Genomic DNA, 27,706 nt, shown 5'->3' on the forward strand with positions numbered 1-27,706 from the left:
AAATGAGGGACTGTATCCTAGAAAGCAGTGACTAAAAAGGACTTAGGAGTCACAGTGGATAACCAATTGAATATGAGCTCCCAGTGAGATACTGTAGCTAAGAAAGTAATTTAAGTTCTTGGTTGTATTATTATGAGACTGTCAAGTAGGAGCAGGTTGGTGATATTATCTATGTATACATTAATGAGACCATTAACATCCACTTCAAAAAGGATGTTGATAAATGAAAAAGGGTTCAGAAAAAAGTTACAAGAATGTTTTGAGATTTGGGAAAATATGTCTTTTAGTGAGAGACTAAAGAAGATTAGTTTTTTTAGCTTACTGAAGAGAAGGTTAAGAGGTGACATGATCATCATCTACAAGTATCTGCATGCAAAAGAGATTTTTTTGATAGTAGATGGTTCTTTAATGCATCAGAAAAAGGCATAATAAGATCCAATTGTGGGAGGCTGAAGTCCTAAACATAAGGTGCAATCTTTTAAGGGTGATTCATAGAATCATAGAGTTGGAAGGGACCTCAGGAGTAATCTAGTTCAACCTCCTGCTCAAAGCAGGACTAACTTCAGCTAAATAATCCCAGCGAGGGTTTTGTCAAGCCACATCTTAAACACCTCTAAAGATGGAGATTCCACCACCTCTCTAGGTAACCCATTCCAGTGCTTCACCACCCTCCTAGTGAAAATCTTTTCCCTAATGTCTAAGGTAGATCTCCCCCCCTGCAATTTGAGACCGTTGCTTCTTGTTCTGTCATCTGCCACCACTGAGAACAGCCTAGCTCCATCCTCCCTGGAAGCCCCTTTCAGGTAGTTTAAAGGCTGCTATCAAATCTCCCCTCGTTCTTCTCTTCCGCAGACTAAACAAGTCTAGTTCTCTCAGCCTCTCCTCATACGTCTTGTGCTCCAGCCCCCTAATCATTTTTGTTGCCCTCCGTTGGACTCTCTCCAACTTGTCCACATCCTTTTTGTAGTGGGGGGCCCAATGATTCTCCATCATTTGAAGCCTTTAAATCAAAGTCTTTCTATAAGTTATGAAGTTAGTCTCTTGATTGTGAAATTATTGTGCAAGGTTCTCAAGCCTGTGTTATGAAGGATGTCAGAATTAAATGATCATAATGTTCCCTCTGACCTTACAATCTATGCATCTTATTTTAAAAATAGTTTTTTAATTTATGAACAAAGTAATCAGTTGTCTGCAATAAAAATCATTGTTGATAATCTACAGGGGTAAAAATGAGTTAGATGCAGTAGGGTTCCAGCAAGTTTCTAATCATATTGTTCAATTAATTAATGGAGATCAGTTCATTTTTCCCCTCTCAAATAAATGTACCTTATACCAATAGTACTTGTCCACCTTTCCCATATCTATTAGCATATCTAAAAGGCTTTAGTGGGTTTATTGATGTTTACTTAAATTGGACAATTTTTCATTACATGAAAATCAGGGTTTGGAGTGAGAATGACTAAAAATCAGATCTGTTTTATTTTTCTCATTTTCTTGGTAACTGAATTTACTTAAGCGCTCATGTTGTTTTTTAAAAATGGAAAAAAGGCAACTACAGTATCTATGCTGTAAGCATCTGATTATTCTAATAGAAACTGAAAGTCCATTTGTTTTTGTTAAACCAGCGCTTCTGTGGTATGCCTTGGGGTAAGCAAGTTGTCCACTCCCCAGGCATCCTCTCATGGCCACGGTGCCTCCACACTGCTCTGCTGTATATTCTCTCTCTTCCAGGAGCTTTAACACAGACTCTTCATACTTGCTTATCCATTCATCACCCTTATTGGGATCTGGATTTATTCAGACAAAATACATTCAAAAGTAAAATTCAAAGTCCCAGAAATCTATCCCTGGGCATGGCTCTTATCTCAGAGCCTGGATGTGTGAAACAGTTTCTTCACACAGTCTTTTTTATCAGTTCCTAGGAGGTAACCTGCTCTAGAACTTGGCGTACAACTTCCCTGCTCAGAGCTGACTCCCTTGCAGACTTCCCATAATCAGCTCCCTCACTCCTCTCACACCCTTTGCTCTCTCACACTTGGAAATTCTGTTTTCTCAAACCATCAGAAGAACCCTCTGTGGAAAACTCTGCTGGAGTGACATCATAAGGAATAAGGCTGAGATTTTATTAAGCAGGTTTGTTGTAGTTCACAGTCATCCATCTTAGTGTTAGGAGTAGTTTCTTGGTCCACTGCTTGTGGTCCCTTAACATTCAGTCTGAGAAACACTTGATTAAAATGGGGCTAATGCAAAATGCCTTACTGAAATAGAAGCTTAATAAATCAACAGCTAGAAACTTCTTGATTATTTTGAAAGAATAAGCAATGCTATATAAACTTTTAAATAATGTAATGCATCAATCCCCATATTTTATGCTTCATCTCAAAAACTCAATATGGAGTTCCAAAGAAGGAGCTTCTCTCCAGCAGCTGGTTGATGAATAAACCAAAAGGTAAATTTCAGTTTTGTAATGATACAGCTCACTTATCAACCTATGGGATTATTACCTTTTAATTTGCAAGTGTAGCTGTAAGATCCAGTCAGCCCAGCAGAGCTGAATAAGAATGCACCAGAACAGTAATCAGATTTACTTAGATGGATTGGTGATAGCACAAAAACTATGTGGTAAATTAACTAATTATCTTGACAGAGCGCCTGATAGTTTGAGTAATAGTTGTTTCAGGGTAAACATTCAGGCCATAAAAAAGGAACAAAGAGAAAAATATGTTAGAAATCACCTCTAACACCACTGTGCAGATGGAGAGGAAGAAGAGAAATTGCATTGTAAAGCCATGGTCTGAATGATTCCGAATCATTACTTTCAGTCAGGCTGAACTCATACCATCACTTGTTTTTGTTTGCATAATGGCATACAATAGGGTTACTGGCTCTCATGTTGACAATCTGCTTTAACTGAATCCTGTCAGTACTTTATAGCTGATGGTACTATGAGGCAGTAAAGCAAGACCCTCATTTAAACAATGATGTCTTTTAAAGGCTTGTAGTGCATAAAGATTGTTGGTTTCCAGAGCTTTGTGGGACTGCCCATGTCTAGAGAAAACAATTCATCGCTATGACCTAAGTGGGTCTCAGAAGAAGTTAAGGATCTATGAACTTTCAATGGATGCCAGTGAAAGTATTTATATTTCTGAAAACTACCTGGCTTGTAATGATGCCTCCATATCTGAACAAGTACACGTTGAGAAGCTAAACACCAGTTAAAATGAGTTTGTTAATTCAGTCCATATGTATTGAAATTGTCAGCAGTCTTACTTGTGTATTAATAAAGTAACAGCTGCTAAAGCAGCAGCCGAAAGTGCCACTGTTAGCTTTTAATTTCTTCCTAATTGCTACAAGTCAGACCCTCACAAGTGGGAAGCCTTTGTGTTATCTATTCTGAATTGCCACTCTGGACTTTGTGGGGTGCTATTTAGATTTGGCAAACATAGTAGTAAAATGCATGTTTGCCAAGGCAGTAGGTGAGCAATTTCTGAATATTAAAGCTGTAGACACATTTTTTGTTTGTATATGCTTTGCAAGAGAAATATTTCTGCAGCTATGGGTCAAGGAGACTAGATGTAGGGTTCTAGCACAGCATGACAAGGGAGGATCAAGCAATCCCAGCCTTCAAAGTCCTGCTTAGTGAGAGATCAGCCAGACTCCAGACACCAGCACACACACACATTCACTAAGTTTGGACAATAGAAAGTGAGCAGATACCCATGCCCCACCTCAGAAATAGAGGGTGTGAGAGGTGGAGAGGTCAAGAACCCACCCAGAATATCCCTGGAAAAAGCAGGTGGGGAAGGAGGTCATAGTCAGCTGTGATTGGTTGAATTGACTCTGGAAGTAGCCACCTAGGCTTTGGTCAACTCCCCTCCTTTCTGCTGCAGGCAGGACATTTCTGGTTTTCTCTCTTCACTGCTGAGTTGGCCTTTTGAAGGACCACTTAGATGGAGAAGATGGAGGCTGTGCCTGGGCCAGCTTCTCTCCTTTTGAAAGGATGGGACCACAGTGAGAAGGTCTTAGTGTGCGAGAGGATGGCCAGACACTGTTTTCTGCTTCTTCTCTCCTCCCAGTGATCCTGTATTTCATGGAGGAGATAAACCAACACTACCTTACTTCAGTGGATTTGGGTGTGTGTGAAGGAAAAGTATGGGTGTGGAAATCAGGGAAACATCAGAGTCCAGGTGGCCAGTTTACAGAGTCAGAGAAAACATCATGCCACTTCTTGACACCTCCATCCCCACCATACACACACCAGGGGTCTCCCTAAAGGGTGAGATATGCTGTGACAGCAGAGTTGAGGCACTTTTCTTCCCCAATTGCAAGCAGGGGCATGCACAGGAATAAAAATTGACACCTTGGAACGTGCTCCGGCCACAGCGCTGGGGGCTGGAGGATTTCTATGCCCTAGCTGATTATTGTGGGAGTCCATGCCCCTACCTGCAAGTTTTTGAAGAAAGGTGGCCATGATGTTTGTTTCTGCCCTGTGCCTTCTCAAGTATCTTGATATCATTGTCCTGCCCTGTTATATTAAAATAAGAGCTTTTGTGAGTGGCAGAGTGCATGATAACTATGTAAATAAATCCCTCGTTTATTATGGAAATACTTAACATCCTTTATTTAGAAAACACTTAATATCCTTTAGAAAATACTCCATAATGTTCCTTTAAAGTGATTCAATTCTCATTTTGCACAGGTATCATTATATTGCTTCGGGGTACACCTCCCTCTCCCACACCTAAGCAAAATTGGCCAGATTTATTCTTTGACTGAAGTCAATTGTACTAAAGTGAGGTGAACTTGGCCCCTCAGCTCTGTTCAGTTTGTAGTTTTGCCTTTTCCTGTTAAAGAAAACAGTTGCTGAAGAGTTCATTGACTGCAGTAAAGATACTGTACCTTATTTTTAATGCATAAAACACCATTCTACACAGGTAAAATAACAACTTTTTTTTTCTCAGCCACTCTAGACATTGAATCTTTTTCCCTTTGAGGCTCTTACATTGTAACTTCACTGTGTTGAGCTCTAATATAAGGTTACTGGGACAAAGTCAATAGGATCTGTGGAGTTTCACAAGAGTTGAATTTGGCCTGTCCGTTTCTTAACTGTTTTGTGCCTTATATATATCTATATCGATATCGACATATATATATATATATATACACACACAGTTTATGCTCCTGAAAGCAAAAGGCTAATAGCACTGACTAGACCAGCCCTAATTCAAGTTCCATTCATAGTTTGACCACTGCACTTCAATTCCAGCTTGCAAGCCCCTGCTATTCCAATAATCTGTCTTTCTTCAAAAGAAGCTGCTACAACAATTGTGTCAAATTATATGGTGGTTTTGTGATATGATAAGGCAATTGGCAGAGTCCACAACATTCATTTTTATTTTTGATTTAAGACAGGCTTTAAAACTAGGCTCATTGCGCCATCTTATTTTCTGAATTTTAGTTTGTCATGCATTGTAAACTGTCCCAATCTAGGATAGCAAGGTACTTTGACTGACATGAATATTAACTACCTGAAGGGGAGTTCCAGGGAGGATGGAGCTAGGCTATTCTCAGTTGTGGCTGATGACAGAACTAGGAGCAATGGTGTCAAGTTGCAGTGGGGGGAGGTCTAGGATGGATATTAAGAAAAACTTTTTCACTAGAAGGGTGGTGAAGCACTAGAATTGGTTACCGAGGGAGGTGGTGGAATTTCCATCCTTAGAGGTTTTTGAGGCCTGGCTTGGCAAGGCCTGGCTGGAATGATTTAGTCAGGGTTGGTCCTGCTTTGAGCAGGGGGTTGGACTAGACGACTTCCTGAGGTCCCTTCCAACCCTAATATTCTATGATCCAAATTGCTACAACATTGAAAATGAAGCCACCCAATGGAGACATTCTAATGAAGTTGAAACATACTCATCAAAATGTTGCTATGAACTTAATAAAGAAATTAAATTCTCTTCCTTACTCCTTCAGGATTATCATAGTGTATTTTCCCCCATGCAGTTGTCTTTATTCCTACATGTTTATTGCTTTTTATATGCTTTAATATTAATTTTAAAAAGGAAAGATAGAATAGAAATTTTAAAATGTTTGTCATATTGTATCAAAAGTTCCTGAAACAGTGTAATTTGATTGGATGTATCACTAAAACTATACAGTAGATGTTCACACAGTAAGTGCAGGAATGCTTTTAGAAGTGACAAACCCATGCATCTTTTATGACTTCAACTTTTCTCTGTAATTGAAAGAGTTATGCAATACATTGTACTATGATATGCTGATCTGAGGTTACACAGTGCTGTAGAGAATTTAGGCAGTCTCTGTAGAAATGATAATTATATTAAAAATCCAGTCTGGTCTCAGGATTAGAAACTGTGCTCCTGATTCTACTCTGCTTTCTCTGCTTACTCTGCTTTCTGTGCTGCATGAGGTCTTTTGGATCAGGCAAAAAATAAAGGTCCTGACCACTGTTCTAAATATCTTGCAGTCGTTTTCTAGTCCTATTGCTTTTTGTTCAGGAGTAAAACATTGTAGTCCCATTCCTGGCCAAATTACAATGCAGATAATTAAATTCTGCTTATCTATATTCTCACTACAGTTTTACCTGGCTATGGTATCCTCCTGCAGATTAGATTCCAAACCATTACACAGTGTTGTTGTATGCTAATAAATAGCTGCTGTCACATTGCACCGCAGTGGGGACAATAGTGGTTAATGTGATCTCTGTGTGTCTGCTGAATTTTGGATTCCAGTTTAAATTTATACCACACTTAAATAATATATTGTATATAATGACATCTCCCCTATATAAATTGCCGTAGTGAATACATTATTATTTATTACAGTATGGTCCGGTAATCTCCAATGAATGTTGGGGTTCCATTGTGTTAAGTATTGTAAAAGCAAGGTTATTGAAGTGAGGAGATTACAGCCAAAGAAGTTCTTTCATACCTGACATTGGACTATTGCCCTAAGTCATCTACATCACTGTCAAAATATCACTGATTTATAAGAAAATTGAGCCCCTAATAGATGTGATAGGCACAATTTTGGAACTATTGTACTTTTAAAATAGTATCATGATGTAGAATCTTCTGGGTATTAAAAATACTTTGGGGAGATTTATTTATTTATTTATTTAAAGCCTCATATTGTGGTCACAGAAAAAAACCATCATGGCAGAATATCTCTCAAGTGTAGAGCACTTGCAGTACATCAAGCTTTGGAACAGATTCTGGCTCCCTATTTCCATGGGTGTTCTGCATCTGTAAGGCTGTGGTAAAACAGCCAGAGCAATGGCTGTCAGCTGGGAAGCGGCAAGCTTTGAGGGGGAGAAGCGTCTATGTTTGGCACAAAGTCAGTATGGCAGCCACCATCTTGGCCAGCAAATCAGGGATTGAACCTGGGACCTTCAGAGCTAAATATATGAACTACTACAGCTTGAGCCAACAAAGCCGAGGGTTTTAACAGCTCAGCCTATGCAACTCACCCACCAAAAGGGAACTGTAACACACACACACCAGTGAGTTACACCTGCACAGTGTCGTGATATCACCTCACCATGCACTGGCCATGCCCATTGCTGATGGCAGGTCTTTATTGTTGGTTCTGCCACTGTCATCTTCAGTCTGGCAAAGCCTGCATTTGCTGCTTCCCCTGCTACATTCCACAGCAATTGAGAGGTCTGCAAGTGAGTGAGAAGTGAGACCAAAGAGTAAGGGAGTAAAAATAGGGGCACAAAGTGGTGTTCTACATCTTACCCATTTGGTGCCCATTTTGATAAGTTGCATCACAGATTGCCAGGTTTGAAGGTTGGGAGGTATGGGTTTCAGTCATCAGGAACATATATACATCTAATACCATATGTGTATGCAAGTCTTTGATCAGGTCATTTTCGTTGTTCAAAGCTAAGAATAAAAATAAGATTAAATTATCTTTGTCAAATATAAGTGAATTTAGTGTTTGAGAAAGGTGTTAGAATGGGACTCCTCTTGAAAGTCTTTTTATCCATAGAACAGATGAAGATAGGTGCTGGAAATACAAGCTTTGAAAAGACTTGTGAATGTGCCTTAAATAAATGAGCAGGTCCAGTTAACTTGTATCCAAGAGTTCTGAAAGAGCTGGCTGAGGAGCTTAATGGACTGTTACTGTTGATTTTCAGTAAATCTTGTATCACTGGGGAAGTTCCAGGAGACTGAAAGAAAGCTAATGTGCCAACTTTTCAAAAGGGTAAACAGGGTGACCCAGATAATTATAGGTTTGTCAGCCTGACATCAATCCCAGACAAGATAATGGAGAAGCCAATATGGGATTCACTTAATAAAGACTTATATTAGGGTAATGTAATTAATGCAAATCAACATGGGTTTATGGAAAATCAAACTTAATTGATGTCTTTTTTGTTTAGATTGAAAGTTTTCTTGGTAAAAGTATTAACTTTTTTATTAATGACCTGGAAGAAAACATAAAATCATCACTATTAAGGTTTGCAGATGACACAAAGATTCAGGGTATGGTAAATAAAAAAGAAGACAAGACAGTCATACGAAGTCATCTGGATCACTTGGTAAACTGGGTGTAAGCAAACAAAATGTGTTTTCATATGGCCGACTGTAAAATCTAGGAACAAAGAATGTCAGCCATACTTACAGCATGGGGACACTACCCTGAACTCTGAAAAGGGTTTGGGGATTGTGACAGATGATCAGTTGAACATGAGCTCCCAATGTGTGCTGCAGCCAAAAGAGCTGATATGTAAACAGGGGAATTGCAAATAGGAGCAGAGAAGTTATTTGACCTCTCTATTTGGCACTGGTGGAACCAGTGCTGGAATATGGCACCCAGTTCTGGTGCCCACAATTCAAGAAGGATGTTAATAAATTGGAGAGGATTCAGAGAAGAGCCACAAGAATGATTAAAGGATATGAAAACATGTCTTATAATGACTGAGTTCTTTGAGTCTATCTATTAACCTGGAGCTGCTGGAGCCTTTCCACACTGCTGATATCTTTCCCTGTGTCGAGGGAAGGCTCCAGAAGCAGGGAGCTGGTAGAGCCTTTCCTGGTGCTTCCTGGCTGCTAGAGTCTTTTCCTACAGCAGGGAAAGGCTCCAGCAGCAGGATGCTGGGTGGGGCGGCACAGATTGGGTGACTAGTGAGCTGTGCAGGGTACATACTTTCACACATACCCATACTCTTCAGGGGTGTCTTTACTTGCCTAAGACATGCTTCACTGGCCACACTGCTGTCTATACTAGTGCTAGGGGGGCATATGCAGGTTTGTACTCTACAGGCCACCGAAAGAAGCATTCATTGTAGATGTACCTTAAGAATCTTGTAGCTTAATCACTGTATGTTATCTGATAAAATGAACAGGTCTGTCTTGAACCATCATGTATCTTTACAGTGTCAATTACAATGTTTACACATGCAGACTCCCTAGATGATTTTAGAAGATATCAAACAGTATCTCATGTCTGGGACCATATAATTTGATACTGCTGGATCAGTTGTGCGTAGTGTGTTCAGCATAATAATCTAACTGGCACCGACCATGTTTGACAATTACATTTTTTTTATCAGGTTGAAGCCCCAAATAGTCTTCAACCCACAAATAACTTGCCTTGGAGATTTCTATGGATGATGGGAAAAATAGCCAACATGCCAATTTCATTTCTACTGTGATTCCATTGATATGAGTGGAACTATACTAGGATGAACTCAGTCTCACAGATACATTTTCTGAAATTTGGTGTTATTTTGATTTGATGTTTTATCAATAAGAAGATAGTTCAGTGCTGTGAAATGAAAACAAACTCTACGCAACCAAGATGCCACAGTTATGGGTGCAATATAAGTACCAGAACAGACTAAAACAGACATTTTATAGCTATCGGAGTCTCATTTACAGATGCCATAAGCATATATCTCCTTCATATTGTGTTTTGAGTTTGTCCTTTTGTATTTCAATGTATGAATTGTACAGTGACAACTATAGCTGAAGAAGGTTTGATAAGCTGCTACGTATTCTTCTAAGATATTAAGACTCAGTATAGCAGCAGCAGCATCAAAAATATGTAATTTTTGTGTTTCAAAAAACTAAGGTAATGTTTTATACTGTGATTTATTACCTTAAATATAACATTTACTGTTACAAGCACTTCAATATTTAGAATACAAACCATCTACCAGTATCCTATATATGATAATTTTAATGAGGTGGGGGGAGTAGCCGAGCTCTAACCCTCCAATATAGTGGAATACAGTATGTAGCTAATTGCCCACTTCAATATAAATTCCTTTTCCTAAAACATGGGACATTTCCTTTGAATGTTGCATCTTGGCAGGGGGAAATTGTGTTAGAAGAGGGTATCTGCCTCCTTTCTCATATTGTTTGCATAACTTTAGAAATAGGGGTTCTGAGGGAGGAAAAGAGGATGTGGGAATGGCCTACTACCATGAACAGGGGGACCCCAGATAAGAATATATTTCTCCCAAATATTGGTGTGGTTCCTGACTTGCAGCTGTAGCCCATGCATGAGCTTCCCTTGCGAGGAAGAGTATGTAATTTCATAGACACTTAGTGTAGCACACTGTGTCCCCTCTAGTAGTAACTGGGCCACAAATAATGGTGGTTGAGCCTTCTACATCTTTTGCTAACAGGAGACTAAGGTTGTGAGGTTCAATCCCCACTACCAACTACCCACCAGGCAGCCCTGTGTTATAGAGCCATTTGGGAACTGCAGCTTCTCAAACTCCATAACAGGCACCCTCAGCCTTTACAATACTTATCACAGAAATTAATAGCTGCCTGATGATGCTACAGTTTGTATTTCAGTAAAAAAAGCTGCAACTATAGCTTTTAATCCAAGTGAGTCCTGTAGTCTTTCTGTATTATCCGGAGTGGCATTAGTAATGAGTGACCCACAAAAACTGATATTTACCTCTCCTAGGATGAAACATTACTACTCTAGGGCCTGATTAATACCTTTGAGGTCTGAGCATCAATGGGAATTGAGGACGTTCAGCACCTTGCAATGCTGAACCCTGGGTAAATAACTTGCACAATGTGATCTGAGTTTTGCACAAATAACAAACATACTTATGGAGTAAATTCAATGACATCATAAACATGTATAGCAACAGTGAAATACGGTACACAGATTGCAGAACTTTATGAAATGGCATTCAGTAGACACTGAAACTGAGAAAAATGTAACGATGACTGAAGCATACAGAAACATAAATTGTGTGGGATTTTTGTCTATATGTAGTATGCACAATAAAAACTGAAAAAAATATCTTAATCTATACCACATCATAGGAAATAAAAACATATATATCAACAATCAACTATATTATTTAGGTTTCGGGCAGGCAGTTTGAAAATAACATGTTGTTTTCACAGTAGCTATACCACTTCTCTCATTACATCTCTCTCTATATATAACCCATCATAGAATCTGGATAATCTACATACTTGCACACTTGGAAACATCCCTCAAAACTAGCAGTCTTTCATCATCCATCAATACAAAATTTAATAATCAATGCTGTTGTTAGATTGCATGTTACTTAGATTTCTTTATTTTTACAAAATACAGTACATTTACTAGTTTGCTATGTATTTTTGACTTAATTAAAACTAAATTGCAGCTGACAAAATACTTTTTGTGAAGTGTGGGGTTTTGGGATTTATTTTAGTTGTTCATTTACTCATGGGTCACAAAATTCAGTAATTTTCCATAGGGTCACTAGTCGTTTGTGCAAATTATTGAGGATATAGCTATGTAGCTAGAAATTGTTCCCCATGATAGTTTTGCAGGTGCAGCATATATGAGAACAATAATTACTTTAGACTGTTAATTGTCACAGTAGAATTGTTTTGTACATTTTCTGTTTCCATCAAAAATATTCTTCTGCTAAAATAAACACAAGCACCCTCCTGCTCTCTCCACACCCAATTCCTCCACCCACCCACACATACACACAAAGCTCTTTAAAAGTTTTGGGTCCAGATTATTATAACATTCCTTATGTTGCTAATAACTTCAATAGGAATCTTTGCAGAGTAAGATAATTAGTCTTCTCCTGGAACAACATGCCACTCATGGCAAATAAGGATATCATGATGATTATGATACCCTTATTTGCCATGAGTGGCATGTTGTTCCAGGAGAAGACTAATTATCTTACTGATCTGATGATGATGATGATCTTATCTGATGATTATGATACATAATCTATATGATGCATAGATGTAAGATATAGATATATATAGATGTATGATTAATATGATACCTAATCTATCTATGTATAGATATAAGATATTATGGGCTTGGTTCTATCACTTTTTTGGAGCTAAACTAGTATATTGGAATGGGGAATCACATTCTGTGGGCCCTAACGAAGTTAATTGGAGCGCTGACTTCAGCAGATCAGGGTTTCATCCTATATTTATAGACTGTCTACTTGAAGAGCATTCATGTTCACATCTGGTGCTTAAGTTTATTACTGTTTTTTAAAGAGCACATTTAAGAATTTATAAAGTAGAGAGATGAAGTGATACTCAAAGCCAAATGGAGTTTCAGAGAGAGATTGGAAAAAACTAATACACAGGTCCTTTGAAGGATATAGTATTTTGCCTGCTTTTTCTTCCATTCCTATAATAGCTTCTTGAATATCTCTAAATACTGCTATGTTAATTCAGAAACACTCAGTGAAAGAGAAGCAGAATAAATCAGCTTCCTTACTAGAGGAAGAGGGTGGCTTTAAATTTAATCTTAATAAATACGGGGACAGACCTCCTCAACTGTAAAATCAGTGTTTTGTTTAATTTGATTGCCTGCTTCTGCCTGCTGCTTCTGACTTACGGCCTGTTTCTCTTCTCTTTATATTTTTGTCAACAGAAAGCTGACCTTGCTGTTGCACCACTGGCTATTACGTATGTTCGAGAGAAGGTCATCGACTTTTCCAAGCCCTTTATGACCCTCGGAATAAGTATTTTGTACCGCAAGCCCAATGGTACAAACCCGGGCGTCTTCTCCTTCCTGAATCCTCTCTCCCCTGATATCTGGATGTATATTCTGCTGGCTTACTTGGGTGTCAGTTGTGTGCTCTTTGTCATAGCCAGGTAACATGTCAACTTTTGTGATTTTTTGGCAATTATTATCATCTTTTTCTTACTAATAATTGTCAAAAGTCACAATTTTTTTCTTACTTTCTTACTCTTATTTTTGATTGTGTGGTATACAGAGGAATAATTAATTAAGGCTCTCACTGTTGATTACAATGTAGTACACTGCCAGGCTAAGCCTCCAGCATGCTGTTTATGTCACTAAGCTATCAGAATGCCAGGTGCCACTCCCCTTTTATTTCCAAACCGAAAAACATTAACAAGCCCTGTGACATTTTTTTTCTTCATTCCCATGTGTTTCTTTTCAGATAGAAAACAATGATTATATTGTGTTGGCCTGATTTGGTTTGGCATTAAAGGGAAATACCCCAAGTTAAGCACTTAACTGCCCACAGCATGATCTGTCCCTAGATGTTCAGACTGAGCACACAATAGCCTTTAAATACAAAAATTGTTAGCTCACTCAAGGTTCCTTGGCTTCTCAGGAGTAAAACAGCTGAATAATTTATTTAAAGTCTTGTACCAGGTAAATGCACTGAGATAAAACATCTAATTTAAAATACCAGTCTGGGGTGTATTTGGAGCCATGCTTAGCTGGGTTTGTTAGGGTCAAGGGCCTCAAAGCTGCAATTATGAAATCATAATGCAATCCAATATGTATTGCTTTCTTGCTCTTTAATCGCATTATTGCCCATTTTTTCAATACAGTGTTTCTCCTCTGTTAATCTCAAAGGCACTGGTAACAGTTCTGGGAGCCGGGCAGACACAGTGATACTGCCCTGCCATTTTTCCCCCATGGGCAACCATAACTCTAATAGGAATTTTTTACTATTGAATTTTACCTTTTCATTGTAAAGAGATTGGAATTGACCCTAAATGCCTGCAGAACTATAGCCTTGCACTCTTCTTGTAACTTTGGCTTGTGCTGTGACTGCAAATAATTACAGAGCATTAGAAAAACCAGCAAATCACCATTTCCTTGGATTGTTCTGGTAACATCACTCGAACCTTTCCACAATCTTGGCAGTCATTTAAAAATCATTTTATGATTCAAAACTTTTAAAAATAGATGGTGTTTTAGCCATCTGATTTCCTAAAATCACCTTAAAATACACTTTTTTTCTACAATAACAATTTGTAGAAGCATCCTTGTATCTTGATGACAAAATTCCCCTCATACTCAAGATTTTTGTGACATTATTCTCCTGTGCATAGTGAGATTTCCCTGCTCTTTTTCCTTATGACAGATCTGATGTAAGGGTTCCACATCTTTCTTTTATACTATCTCTTTCCTTTTGTAGAGGTTGTACCATTCCTCTGGCAGATGGAAAGATGTTAATCCTGAAACTAATTATACTTCCAACTCATAAGTAATTCAGCAAGGGCACCTGTGCATAAAATCATATAGATAACATTCTGAAACACATGCTGCATGTTGTAGTGAAAAACATCACTTGTGTGCCTTCACAAAAGGATTGTCTTGAGGAGCTAAGAACTTACACTGGAAGTTTCTTGAAAGTAAAGTAGACTTCACTGGATTTTTGATCAAGACTGTATATTTATTTCTGAGGTGATCCTATAACAAATATATTCTGCAAGCACTAAATTCTATAGTTAGCAAAAATGCACAAATGTTTTATTGTGGAACACATGCTGCATGCATTTACATGTGTTTCCAAAAAATTTAACCCACACCTCACATTACAAGGAAATTTTTGAGCATGGTGCACAATGCTTTTGACAGACATCTCTCATTAATGTTACTTGGAGTTGTTTGGTTGAAGTCCTACACAGCACTCTGAAAATATTTCCTGCTGTATCTTGTAGGAGACATTTTCTGATCCTACAGAGAATTTGTTCAATTTTTTAGCAACTTTTTTTTTCATATAGTGGTATTCAGTCACCTAATATCACTCACTGAACTGGGAGGAATGCTTATCCTCAAAAAGAAGCACCAGATATTAAAGGGTTATTGCTGAACTTTTTTTCACTTGGCGGTTTTCTCATCTGGCTCTATAAAATCCTGATGTACTCAGAAGCATATCTTTATCATAAAGCATTACAAAAATATACTGCACCAAATAGAGGATTGTTTACGGTGAAAAAGTTGTATAAAATTCTGTTTTATTTCCAAGTTTACATCAGTCTTCAGAACTACAGATAAAATTTCAATACTTGTTAACTTGTACAATGAAATATTGACAGTATATGTGTAGAAATCAAAGAAGTAGAATTACTAAGAAGGATACAATTTTTTTATTTTAAAGTAGAAAGCTTTGTCTTAAAAATATGTATGTGCTAGCATTCCCAATCCAATAATTATAGTGCCTTTACATAGAAAAACATGTTATCTTATAGCATTTAGGTTTTCCCTCTCCTTCTTTCCTTCCTCCCACCCCCAATAAATGGTGGCATATAATACAATAGACACTGATCCAGCAAAATACTTAAGCAAGTGCTTTAAGATAAAAATACATGAGTAGTCCCACTGATTTCACTCAGACTACTCACATGTCCCTAGATCATCCAGTAACATTTATTTCAAAGGCAGGATTTTAACTTCAAATATAGGAATAGTTTTTGACTAAGTTTATTGCTTATGTTTATCCTTTTCCCAAGGATACCCAAGGATTATCCTCTTCCCAAGGATACCCAAGGATTGCTCCTAGCCCTTCATTTGGAGCCTCAACATGCAAAAGAAATGATTTCTGAAACTGAGGAGAGACTAGGAGGAAAGATGGGGTGATAAACTGTTCAGAAACTCCAAAATTTTCGGTGGTGCCCTCATCAATGGGCTTTCTGAACAGGAATTAAGTGGCAAGAATTTATTTTCCTTCTGTTCTGTCGCTTTTCCAGCTCACTAGTTCCTCTTATATGTTAATATAAGGTACTGGCAATATGAAAAAAAAATTAGTTATTCTATGAAAAAGCGTTCTAGAAAGTCCATTAGCTTTTGTATATTTTAGTGTTTTGGTTTCTCTTTCCTCAAACTTTAAACAGTGATCATTTTCTGGAAGTTTCACACTTTGATATCTGTTACTTCAAAAGAGAATGATCATATAGGAGATTAATGTAAAAAGGTCACGCTTAAAAGTTTTAATTATACCCCATTGATTTGGATTTTTTTAAGCACTTTCCTTACATGTTGGCCAAAACGTTTGCTATTCACCAAGATGTCATGTAAAATTGGGATCTATATATCATTCCGGAGACCTGTCAAACCCTCATCGGTGAAATGTTGGAAAGCTGCTGGTACATTTGTCAGTCTCTAGAGACAAGCCGTGTACAGTCCCCTAGGGTCTTACAAGTGTGGTGAGATTCTGGGCATCATCATTCATGAAAGCCAGGCAAAAAGATTTGACTAGATCAAGTTCAATAAAGCATTCTCTTCCCCCTAAGTCATCCGATATTTCTTGGAAATCTGGGTAGCTTATGTCTGTCTACTAGTAGTTTTCTTTGATCAGGATACAGACTTAATATCCCCTCCTTTGCCAAATCAGAAAAGATACTGGGAACAAGATGGGTTAATTCATTCTTAAGATCAAGACTGAAAGATCTTGTATAAAGCTTTTGACCAGGACAAACAGGTGAATGAAAGAGACAGACAGACAGACACACTTAAGCAGCAGATCACAACTTTATTAACAGTGGGGAGAGTCACTAAGTTATCTGTCCACCCCTCTCACAAACCAGACATTTAACTAGGTCTAGTGCAGGTTGCTCCCACTATAAAACAAATAAATCAACGGTAGACCTCTCTGGCCTTCCCCTAGGACTCAGCTCCCTTCTGAATCCTCTCACCTTCCTTCCTATGGAAGGGTACCAGGAGAAGCATTGTCTGTGAAGACTTCAGGTATCCCCTTCTACTTATAGGTAGAAGATCCACAAGCAAAATCCCATTTACCTCTGGGAACTGGTCCTTTTGCCTTTATGTGCGCAAGATACCTGCTGTAAGTTGTTATGAACTAAACATTTTAGTATTCTTCTAATTAAAATCAATATTCCTATTCTTATTCCTTTTAATCTAAACTGAGCTTCCATGATGCTGTAAGGAAAACAAAATAAATAAATAATCTCTCTGGACCCCTGCAAATTTGGCCAAATCCTTCTTAATCTCCAAAGCAGGCAACCGATTAGACCCACAACATCCTTGAAATGCAGCTCAATATACCTCAACTATATGGACAGAAGACAATCGTGGCAAGATGGTCCCCATTGGAAAGGCTTTAAATTGAGAGTGGAGGCTGAGAGAGCCAATCAGCTTCCCTTATCTCTCTCCCCTCCACCCTCACTGGCAAATGGGAGGCAGAGAAGTCTCTTCCCCCTCCCCTTCCACACTCCCATGTGCACTTTGAGCATAAGCACTCCTTTCTCCCTTCCCAGGAGTTGGCCATCCCCATGCTGCTCTGAGTAAACTCCCTCTCTGCCCCTCCATATGGGGGGGAAAGGCAGTGGTCTAGGAATAGAGTTGTAGGGCTGGTGAACTGGGGTGATATCTGCTAATGTTGAGATAAAGTTCTACACCTATGCTTTGTACATATGAAAACAGACTGGAAATTGTTTCTTTCATACCCTTTGTTCAAAAGTCTCTTATTACAGGGTAAAAAATCACAAGCTTCTCCAGTAGCTCATTACTTATCAGCAATGGAACCTCACCTTACATCCCAAATGAGGTACTGTGGGTGGCCAAACTGAATCTTACATCAGTCCATCCCTTAGCAATCTTGGTCTCATTTATCACCTTCACATGATGATTTCCTTCCATTTCCTGAAGTTTGTAAAATTGTCACAGAGGAGCAGAGAGTATGTGCCTTTTCATCCAGTCTTATATTTATATCGACACCTGCGTCCCACAATATACTCGACTTTCCTTTATCTAAGTAATATTCAAGTGGACATTTGTTTGCAATCAGCTAGATAATCCATTCCTGGTTTCAAGGCTGATTTTCCTTTTTGAGGCCCTGTTATTCAGGAATACTAACATTTCCCTCCTAATAAGAGTGTTGATGGAAGGTATCAACTAATCTCATGTTGAGGTAGTTTTTGTGGTGTGGTATCTCTGTTTTTGATATCTCATTTTGCATCTTGTTGCAGAGTGTTTCACTGCTACAATGATACCAGTTGTTGCAGGATCTCTTTGATAACAGAGATAACGTCTTCTGTCCCAGAATCCAAAGCTTGTTTCTGCAATCCCTTTACTGAGGACCTGTGATTTAACTGTCTTAAGTAATGCAGCCTTCTGAGTGGCAATCTGGTGAATACCATGGTTGTGTTGCTTTAGTCTTTGAAATAGTGAGTTTGTTTTCTTGCCTGCTTCCATTTTCTGAGATTATGGCTGGCTAAAGATTGCTCTGGTTTAAGAACATTCATTTTCAATGCAGGGACTCTGCCTCAGTAACCATTCACCACAGTCGTTTCACACAACTTGCAACAGTTTAGTAATTATGTGTGAGCGTTTGGTCCCAGGCATATGGTAGGGCTGATGGAGAATTTTATATTAAGTGTTCCATCATTCCTATATACACATTTGTAAATGTCATATTATCTAAGTATTTATTGAGTTTAAGGGTCTCCAGTTTTCTGTCACTTTACTGCAGCTGTGTGATGGTATGAAAAACTGTCTGTACATACCATGAAATTCACTTTGACAGTGTTTTATCTTTCACAAGAATCACATTTTTCACAACAGTTTCATAATTGTCTATATTCGATTGTGTTTAGCTGTAAAGGGTGTAATCTTTATGTCCTTTGTTTCATTTGATTAATGGCCTTGATATCCATCCTCTGGCTGGAGTTGTGTGTTGGGGTTTCAGTGTTAAATGTGCTATCAACCCCCACACAACAATAGTATCTCAGATTCTGTGACCACCTACCACCAAATATAATAACCACATTGATATATACAGTCCTTATTGGGAAAGGTGCAGTCAGATCTGAAAGGATCTGTGCTGGTGCTCTGCCCAATTGGGGAAAGGTTTGCAAATTCTCCTTCACATCTTATAGTGATCCAGTCATATTTATAACTGCTATTATTAGTCATCAGCACACACAATAAGCAAGAGAAGTATTCAGAATACTAGTGTGGAAGAGGAGTGAAGTGTTCTTAAAAGACACATTCAGGGCCCAAAGAGAAGACACTGGACAATTCTAACATTGACACCTCAAGTCTTCTGCTAGTGTCAGACCATACCAATCTTCTTTGAATGCATGACTGGGAAAAGGAGGAAGCCAAGGTCTAGGGATGGCCTTTCTGATCTGGTGAATGTTGTCCTTGGCCAGTCATTGGAAGAGGAAGATGCAGAAGTGTTCTGTGCACATGAAGAGGGCTCCTCTGCAGATAACTCATTTTATTTTTCCAATGGAGAGATGATGGTGACAGTAACCAAGCCAGGATGATTCTCCTGAGGAAGACTGGTATGGGTTTGGTTCTTTTTGTGCTGTGCCCTACCACACATGATACTAATGGAAAAATACATAGCACTTTTTCCATAGTATGGTATTTCAACATTTTTTCTGCAGTGTATGACCTGTACAATGTACGACCTGTACAATGGGAAAGGATGGACACTGCTACTAATGGAACAAGACACATCATAGAGAGCACTAAGAGTGATGGAGAGTCCTATGCGGCTTTCAGAGGAGCGTCACATAGGCAATAAGCATCAGTAGCACAGCACGAAATATAGCATCTGATATTGTGTAAAACCTGAAATCCTGATTGTAGACTATTTTTCCATTGACAGGAGTGATCATATGGATGCTTCTTGCCTGAGGTATCAAATGGTCAAGTCCACACTTAAGTACCACCAGCTGGGTACCTCATCCATGCAAAATCAAACATACCCTCTTAGAAAAAAAAGTGAGGAAATGAGGGCATGTGCGACTGTATTTGAGACCTAGCAACGCCATAAATACTCCTTCAAACATCTGCAGGAGACATCCAATAACGCAACATGCCAGCCCTGGCCAAGAGAAATAAGAAGGGGAAAAATACTGTCAAGTTCACCCCTGTTCCCTATTATGGAATATTAGCTGTGATGCAGAGATGCTTGTACTTGATGTGAAAATAAGGGATTCTGGAAGGTGTTGGTTTACTACTGCTACACTGTGGCAGATAAAACAATTTTTACCCTCCTGTCCAAAAAGGAAAAAGAGACAAAACTTTGACAAGCAGTGAATGCTGCAGTAAGGCACACCCTTAAGCATTACAAGGTCAAATCAGTGTTACATAGCCAATCTGTTATTTACACTTCCATTAGTACACCTTGCCTCAGCCTTAGCAACATAAACCATGTCAACCTAAGGGCTTCTCTTTTTACTTCTGAAATGAATTAAACAAAGCCAAATGAATGCCACATTACATCTTAAATGGGTGTGTTCACACTAGTATTTAATGCATCTGAACTGTAAATTCACATCTTCAGTTAATTCAGAATAACTTTCCCGAGTGTCCGCACATAGGCAGGGACTAATTCACTAGTACACACCAGTGCACATGTGGATCTGATAAGCAATACGTTGACAAATATATTTGGATAAACTGCACATCATCATAGAAGAATATTTGACAATCACCTGTCTCTTCCCTGAATCTATAGCCAAAATGTATGAAAGGCGGTGTGTAACAGCCATTCTCCACATGTATCCTGCATGGCAGACCGTCTTGACATAAAGGTATTGAAGGAGTTCCTCAAAAGAGATGTAAAAGCTGCCATTATACTTGGCATGGATGAAAGATGCATATCCATTCCCTCTAGTCTTACAGAGTTCCCAGCTTCCCTGCAACCAGCTGAAGCAGGAGACAGTGGCATGGTGAAATTTCACCCTCCATAGATTGACTGACGTGCCTCTAGGATTTCTACTTGCACCGCATCAGAGGGCCCAGAAATACAATAGTCTGTACTTTTCTTAATTGGAGCAGCCTTTTACAAGGACTTTGTTGGACAGCTTTAGGTCTTTGATGATGTCACAATGTTCACACGTGAGGAAGTTGCTGGTGTTCATACGGTCATTCCATTGATCTGAATTTTGGAATAAAAGTAACCTCTATGGTTGAGTAGTGGGGGGAGGGGGAAAGAAACCACCACAAGACAAAGAACTGGAAAAATGGTTAAAGAACTGACAGGTACCAGCCATGTAAAGTGACACAACATGCACACAAGCATTATGTGGACCCCCCATCATGTTTGTTCTTTTTTAATCCTGCCTTGATGGAAAGACAAACATAAATTCTTGAAAGCAAAGACTGAATTGGAAGATGACCCTATACCTGTGCAGAAAACCTGATAAAAATGGCAAGCAGCAGCCACTCTTAGACAGAATGCAGCAGAATGAAAAGTTCAGAGTGGGAGAAATTCTTGTGGGACAACCTTGACAATTTTTAGATTGTAGGCATTGCTCCTTGGTTACTGGATTCATATGACGTTTGGACTGCTTGGATAATTAATGGATAGTGGAGGAGTCTTCCCTTCTTTCTGCTAGTACAGGTCCTTGAAACTAACCTTATTAGGTCACCAGTGAAGATGGCATCTTATGCATCTTTTTTCAGGAAAAAATAATTGTACATAGCCAAGTTGTCCAAATACATGTAATGTGTATCTTGTCTGGACTAGACAGTACTATTGTTTAAATTAAAATAGCAGTTCCCTTTGACCTCACTGCTGGAAACCACATTGGTGCTTTCACCAGCCAAGTACATATTAAAAAGAAACTTCCTAAATTCCTCTTTGTAGTTATTACCCATATATAAGCATGATATGGTAAGACTATATTATCTAAAATCGTAAGAGTTTCTTTATTTGAAATGCAGCAAAAAAGTTTAGAGAGCTATTAAAAAAAATTGAAACAAACAAACAAGATGTGTCCATTGATTCAGTGACAATACTGAGATCTGGAAAGAAGTCAGATTCAGTCCATGACAGGATGAAATTCAGTAGATGCAAAAGGTCTCCTACTGTCCAACACTAGAAATAATAGAAACATTTCCTTCCAGATTGACGAGGACAATCCTACTGACAAGCAGCAGGTGCAGTAGTATGCATCTCTCTGACTCTGTCCCATTAGCAACATGGCCACCTGGTACCACTGTTATCAATCCAAAGACTTGGAGCATCAGGAGTCAGCAAAGCATCACACTACCTAGACTCAGCCTCTTTGGCATGATTCAGATAGCTCTGAAGTGACCCAGAAGAAAGAAGATTCTTGTTGACTTTCTGGTGTTGCTACTGAAGCAGTTGTCTCTGAGTTTCCTTCAGAAGCTTCAGTTCCCTATATGGAAGCCACTCACTGTCTGTAAGCTGTGACCTCAGTGAGACTACTTATGTATGAAGTTACTCGTATTCCTAAGTATTTGCATATTGGGATCAAAGGATCCTTTTTCTAGGAGTTTACAATTTAGCCACAGATGTAACTCAACCTGGAAGAACTCACCCCACATCTCCAACACACACATGCACACACACAGCGTGTGGGCATTTTGTAATTTTTCAGTTTAAAAATGCAAAAAACAATGGATTTTTTAAAAAATAAGCCTTTGAAGGCAATGAGTTCATCACATTCACTGTTAATCACTATTCCAGTACTCTCAAAAGCAGTTAAAATGATGGCTTTTCTTTGATAAAAAGGTTATGTAGAGGTTCTTAAGCTTTTGTTCATCAATAGTATAATTAATTTTAGCATGGGGAATTATTACATGAGTGTGGCACCAGTATTGACTTGATAGCCCCCAGTCCTGCAAAGTCATAAGTAGATACATAAAGCTAGTCCCAGTTTCTGAAAGCCATGGAGGTGATGGGAGTTATTGCTGTGAATGGGTTCATTTACATAATTCCAGTGCCCAGATAGAGGAACATGCTCTATCGAGCTGCCGTCACCTTAAACCTCCCAGCCCCCTTTCCAGTTCCCTATTTCTACAGCCAGATGAAGGAGAGCTTCTGAATTGTAATCATGGGGGATACAGAGAACAATATGATAGGTGGAAGGAATTCACTATGTAGCTGCTCTCCCTTTCCATCCCCTCAAACTGGGTTCAAACCCACAAATCCTAGTATAGGTAGCCACTGCTTTAACCACTAGGTCACTGGGGCGCCAGAAACTTATTTTGCTTAGGAGCATAATATATTGTTCCTGTAGCATAGTGCCCTCCATCACCCTATTGCAAGACAATTTTCAGGCAGCTGTAACTACAGTAGTTTCTTCAGTGTGAGCCTTATTACTTTCTGGAGCAAATGTGTTTGTTCTTTGGGTATGAATGGGAGTAGGAGAGGGTCTAGTTTATTATATGTTCTGAACGCTCAGATTCTACTAAAGAAATTCCACTCAAATCTTTGAAAAATCTGATTTTGCAGCTGACACTATGTACGCCATGAGTCCTGTCCAAAAGAAAAATGGGAGCAGTCAACAGAGATTTCTACATTGCATTGTTTCACTGTGCTTATGGAGCATGGCAAAGAGAATGTCAAGCTACCAACACATCTGAAAAAGGGACTTCTAATTAGTCATATTTATCCACATACTTTTCTCTCTCTCTCTCTCTCTTTCCTCTTTTTTCTAAACAGGCATCTTAGTGAAGAGGTGGCAGTTAATCTTGTCAAAATCCTCATCAGGGCACCCTTCATTTACTGTTTATGAAAGGAATTTTCACCTTACTTAAATGTAATTTTTAATTAGATAAAAGTGCCGATGCTAAGAGCAAAGGTTCTTATGTGGAAGAGGTCTAAAACCTTAGCCTTTTGTTCTGTCAGAGAGCCCAATTCTGCTCACAGATAAACCTCAATAAGGTCAGTGTGAATTGCATATGCACACTGTAACTGATACTCCATAGCTTTTCACCTTCTGCAGTCATTTGCCAACCAACTAGAATGGTAGCATTTTGTATCCACAGGAGAAAATAACTACACAAGGAGTAAGACAGTGGAGATTCAGACCTGCTGATTCTGAGAATCTAATTGGATTCCTAGTTGTCTTGTAATATATTTTTATTTTCAAGAATAGATGTTATTTAACACTCATATTGTGGTAACTCATAAAAGATTACCTGGTTTGAGTCTCATTTTGCTATGCACTGTATAAACAAAAAGTAAATGGCAGTCTGTCCCAAAGAGTTTACATGTAAAAGACAAGATAGATGTGGATAAGATGAAAAGTCTGGCCAGAGTAGGGGGAAACGTGCTCACAAAAATAATAGGATATGTGCAGTTCGTATACAGTCAGGATCAGTAATCACAGCTTGCAACCTTCCTAACATGAGCAGACTGCAATTTTCTGTCTGCATTACAGAAAAAGGGAGTTTTGCAGACACACTGGAAAGAGGAGTTCAGGAGGTAGATTTATGGATTTTGACTAGGAGCTTTTACCACACATAAGGGGTACCATCCTGAAGTTCAATCATTGGGTACCTTCTGGGGGCTGTGTCGGGATGAATTCCACTCAGGTCTGGTGCCCCCCAACTTCCAATAGATTGCTCACACCAGTACTTGCAGTGCTTCCCTTTTGCAACTCAGCCCTCCAGCCAGGTCTTCTGGGGATCAGAGTCCCACTGGGTCAAGTGTCTAGGTACTATTCCCAACAGTCTTCCAGTCCAGGCCAAGGCCTGTGCCACTTTTCAAAAAGGCTGGGAGGGCAACCTTGGCCCCACCACTCCAGGTTCCGGCCCAAGGACGCTGTTTAGCAACTCCGGTCTGCTTTTTTCTAGCCCTTGTTCCTATTTCTCTGCTGTATCCTCTGGGTTTACCAGCCCAAACTTCTTCCTCCTAGGGAGTAACTGTAGATAATTGCTATCTTCAGCTTCTTGTCAGACTCTGTAGCCTTGAACACACTTCCCTTCTCTATCAAGTTAGTGCAGACTACTTTCCCTATAGTCTTTTTCTGACCTCAACTTGCTGGCTGTATCATCAAGGAGGCTTTCAGGCCCTGCCTCTCCCCCAGGTGCACCCTATCAGGTTAATTGCCTTAACAATCTGCTCTGCCTTGTGTGGGGTGGGGGGACAGCCCATCACAAGTACCATGGAAGAAAGTGTGAAGATGATTGTTGAAGAAGCAGGCAATTAAAGCTAGCATGTTTGATGGAGTGAAGGTGATGTCAATCTTGTGATAAAATAATTGAGCAACTAGTTAGCATGGAGATAAATTGTGAAAGGGTTTGAAGATATGAACAAAAAGTTAGTACTATGGTGAAATAAGAAAAACTAGTGTAGGTACTAAAAAGGCAGATGAGAGAGTCTGAATGGTAAATCAGGAAGATGAGTTTAGCAGCAGCATTTTGAAAGGCTTTCTGTAAAGTGAGATTGCAAGTATTGAGTCTGGACAGCAGGAGATAGAAAGAGTCAAATCATGAGATGATATGGGCCTGGACAAGAGTTTTGGTAGTGTGGATAGAGAGAAAGAGTTAGATCTTGCAGATGTTGTGCAGAAAAAAACAGGTTTTAGACACAATCTGCCTGATTATGGCAAAAAGGAGGGTTGAGTCAAAGACAGAGCCAAGGTAATGGGTGTGAGGGAGATTACCACCGTTCCTCCTGTCAACCTTGAAAAAGGCAGGAGGGAAAGATTAAGAGCTCACTTGTCAACCAGATGTTAGTCTCGTAAGCAGTTTGAACCTAATCCTGAGAGCTGATAAGAAGTTGCTCATCTTGAAGTCAAAGAAAGTTGCACATGCTCAGTTCTACTCAGCATTTAGGCCCCAATTCAACAAAGCACCTAAACACTGCTTAGGTACACATATAGTCCCATTGACTTCACTGAGACTGCTAGTGTATTTCAAGTTAGATATATGCTTAAGTACTTCTATTGACTCAGGGTCTTAGCTCAAATAAAAAAAAGCACATTCAAAAGGTAATGTGAGCTGAAATCTCCATAAACATATTTAATAAGCAGTGATGGGGCAATACTGAGAGGAATAACAGAATCATGGAAAATGTTGGGACAATTTAGTAATCAGCTAGAAATCTCAAATTAGATCTGAGGTGATAGGCCTATAGTACTCCCATTGAAGTCAGCAGCAAACCTTTCAACACCTTTGATCAGAGCATGATTGGGCCTGAAGGTACTCTCCTAAAATATTTTTGATAGGCTGGGTAAGCAGTTTTGTTTGTTTTACTTTTAGCAATATTTTAATCAGATATTTTATGATCATTTTGCTGTGGAGAAGAAGGAAATATGGGTCAAGAACAATTAATTGATATATACAAATGACTCCTTAGATTGCAGATGGACTTTCATGAGTAGGTGTTAAGGGCCCATACCTACAAGGGCTGAACTTCTTTACTACCATCTGAAGTCAATAGGAGTCAAGAGTACTCCCACATCTGAGAGAACTAGATCCTCATTATGTTTCTTGATAGATTTTATCTATCAAAAATCCTCTTTAAATTTTCCTTAAGACAGAACTGAAGGCCCCAATTGATTAAGGTACTGAAAAATCTTATTTTAAGTATGTGAGTTGTCCCACTGAAGTCAATAGGACTAATCCCATGCTTGAAATTAACTATGTGCTTAGGTACCTTACTGAACTGGAGCCATCATGTATTTAAAGAGAGAGATGTTGTCACATAATGCTCTGTTTACTCAGGACAAATCCTGAGGTCTTTATTCAGGCCAGACTCCTACTTGCTTTGTCTTAATAAGAATTTTGTAAAAGCAGAGTAAGAAGCTGAGGATTTGATCCAGTAATAGGGACATGATTTTGAAAGGTACTATATGCAAATAACAGCTTTCAGGATATTACTTTGAAATGACATGACTATTTTCCTTAGAATCCTAATTCCACAAAAGTATTTTAAAAGGATTCACTAAATTTAAATAAAATACTCAAAATGTTAGAAAATGTGAATAATTTTTGGCTAAATTCAATGAAAGTGAATACCATCATGTAAGCTACTGTTTTAATTTTTCATATGAAATCTCAATTGCTCAATTGCTTTTGTTATTTAAAAGGCATTCTACTTTTACATCTGCAAATGCTTGAGAGAAAACACTGTGCTGTTTTTAAAATGGTATTCTGATAGTTTAGTGAGGTTACAAAGACCGTGTCCAAAGTGCCTGCATTAACAGCTCTCATCTTGGCTTCTGACTACACTGCAATCGTTTTTATATTCCTGTCACTATGATGGGTGACATTTAATGTACAGTGAAGGGCAACAATGAATTATTATGCACTCTAAAATGGATAACTGTTTTGCTGGGATGCTCAACGTTAAACTAATCTGCTGCCAAGAAGGCTGTTGTCATGTTGAAATGAAATGCCAATTTTGTTGTAAGCCCTTAGAATGAATTTGCCCCACCTTTTGCTCAGATATCCATACACTTTTTGCATTGCAAAATATAATTTCACTATTTATGTTTTAGTCTGCATAATACTTCGTTATGTGTTATCAAGAGTTCTTTTGCAATTATAAACTTCCTCCCTCAACTTCCTACAAAAAAATCTAGAGTGAACTGTAGAAGTTGTTGAGTGTTTCAGTTCTATACTGAATACCCAATTTCTTTTCTCATGCACCCTTTCTGTTGATACTAACTTGTCACTTTTAAGTAGAAGTACTGATTAGCTTATTAAATCATTATTTAGTATTACTAAGTAG

General features: G+C 38.8%; 1 protein-coding gene across 4 annotated transcripts in view; it reads left to right on the plus strand.

The window, feature by feature from the left end:
• Nucleotides 1–27,706, plus strand: part of GRIK2 (glutamate ionotropic receptor kainate type subunit 2) — a 614,149-nt gene that overhangs the window by 420,907 nt on the left and 165,536 nt on the right. For all 4 annotated transcript variants that reach the window (XM_067546518.1, XM_067546520.1, XM_067546521.1 and 1 more), the window contains one exon: nucleotides 12,904–13,127. In XM_067546518.1, the coding sequence (XP_067402619.1) occupies nucleotides 12,904–13,127 (224 nt within the window). The remainder of the gene's footprint in view (nucleotides 1–12,903; nucleotides 13,128–27,706) is intronic.

This window comes from Emydura macquarii, unplaced genomic scaffold (assembly GCF_026122565.2).
Source record: "Emydura macquarii macquarii isolate MOO-44397 ecotype Brisbane River unplaced genomic scaffold, CSIRO-AGI_Emac_v2 contig_1146, whole genome shotgun sequence".
Lineage (NCBI taxonomy): Eukaryota > Metazoa > Chordata > Testudines > Chelidae > Emydura > Emydura macquarii.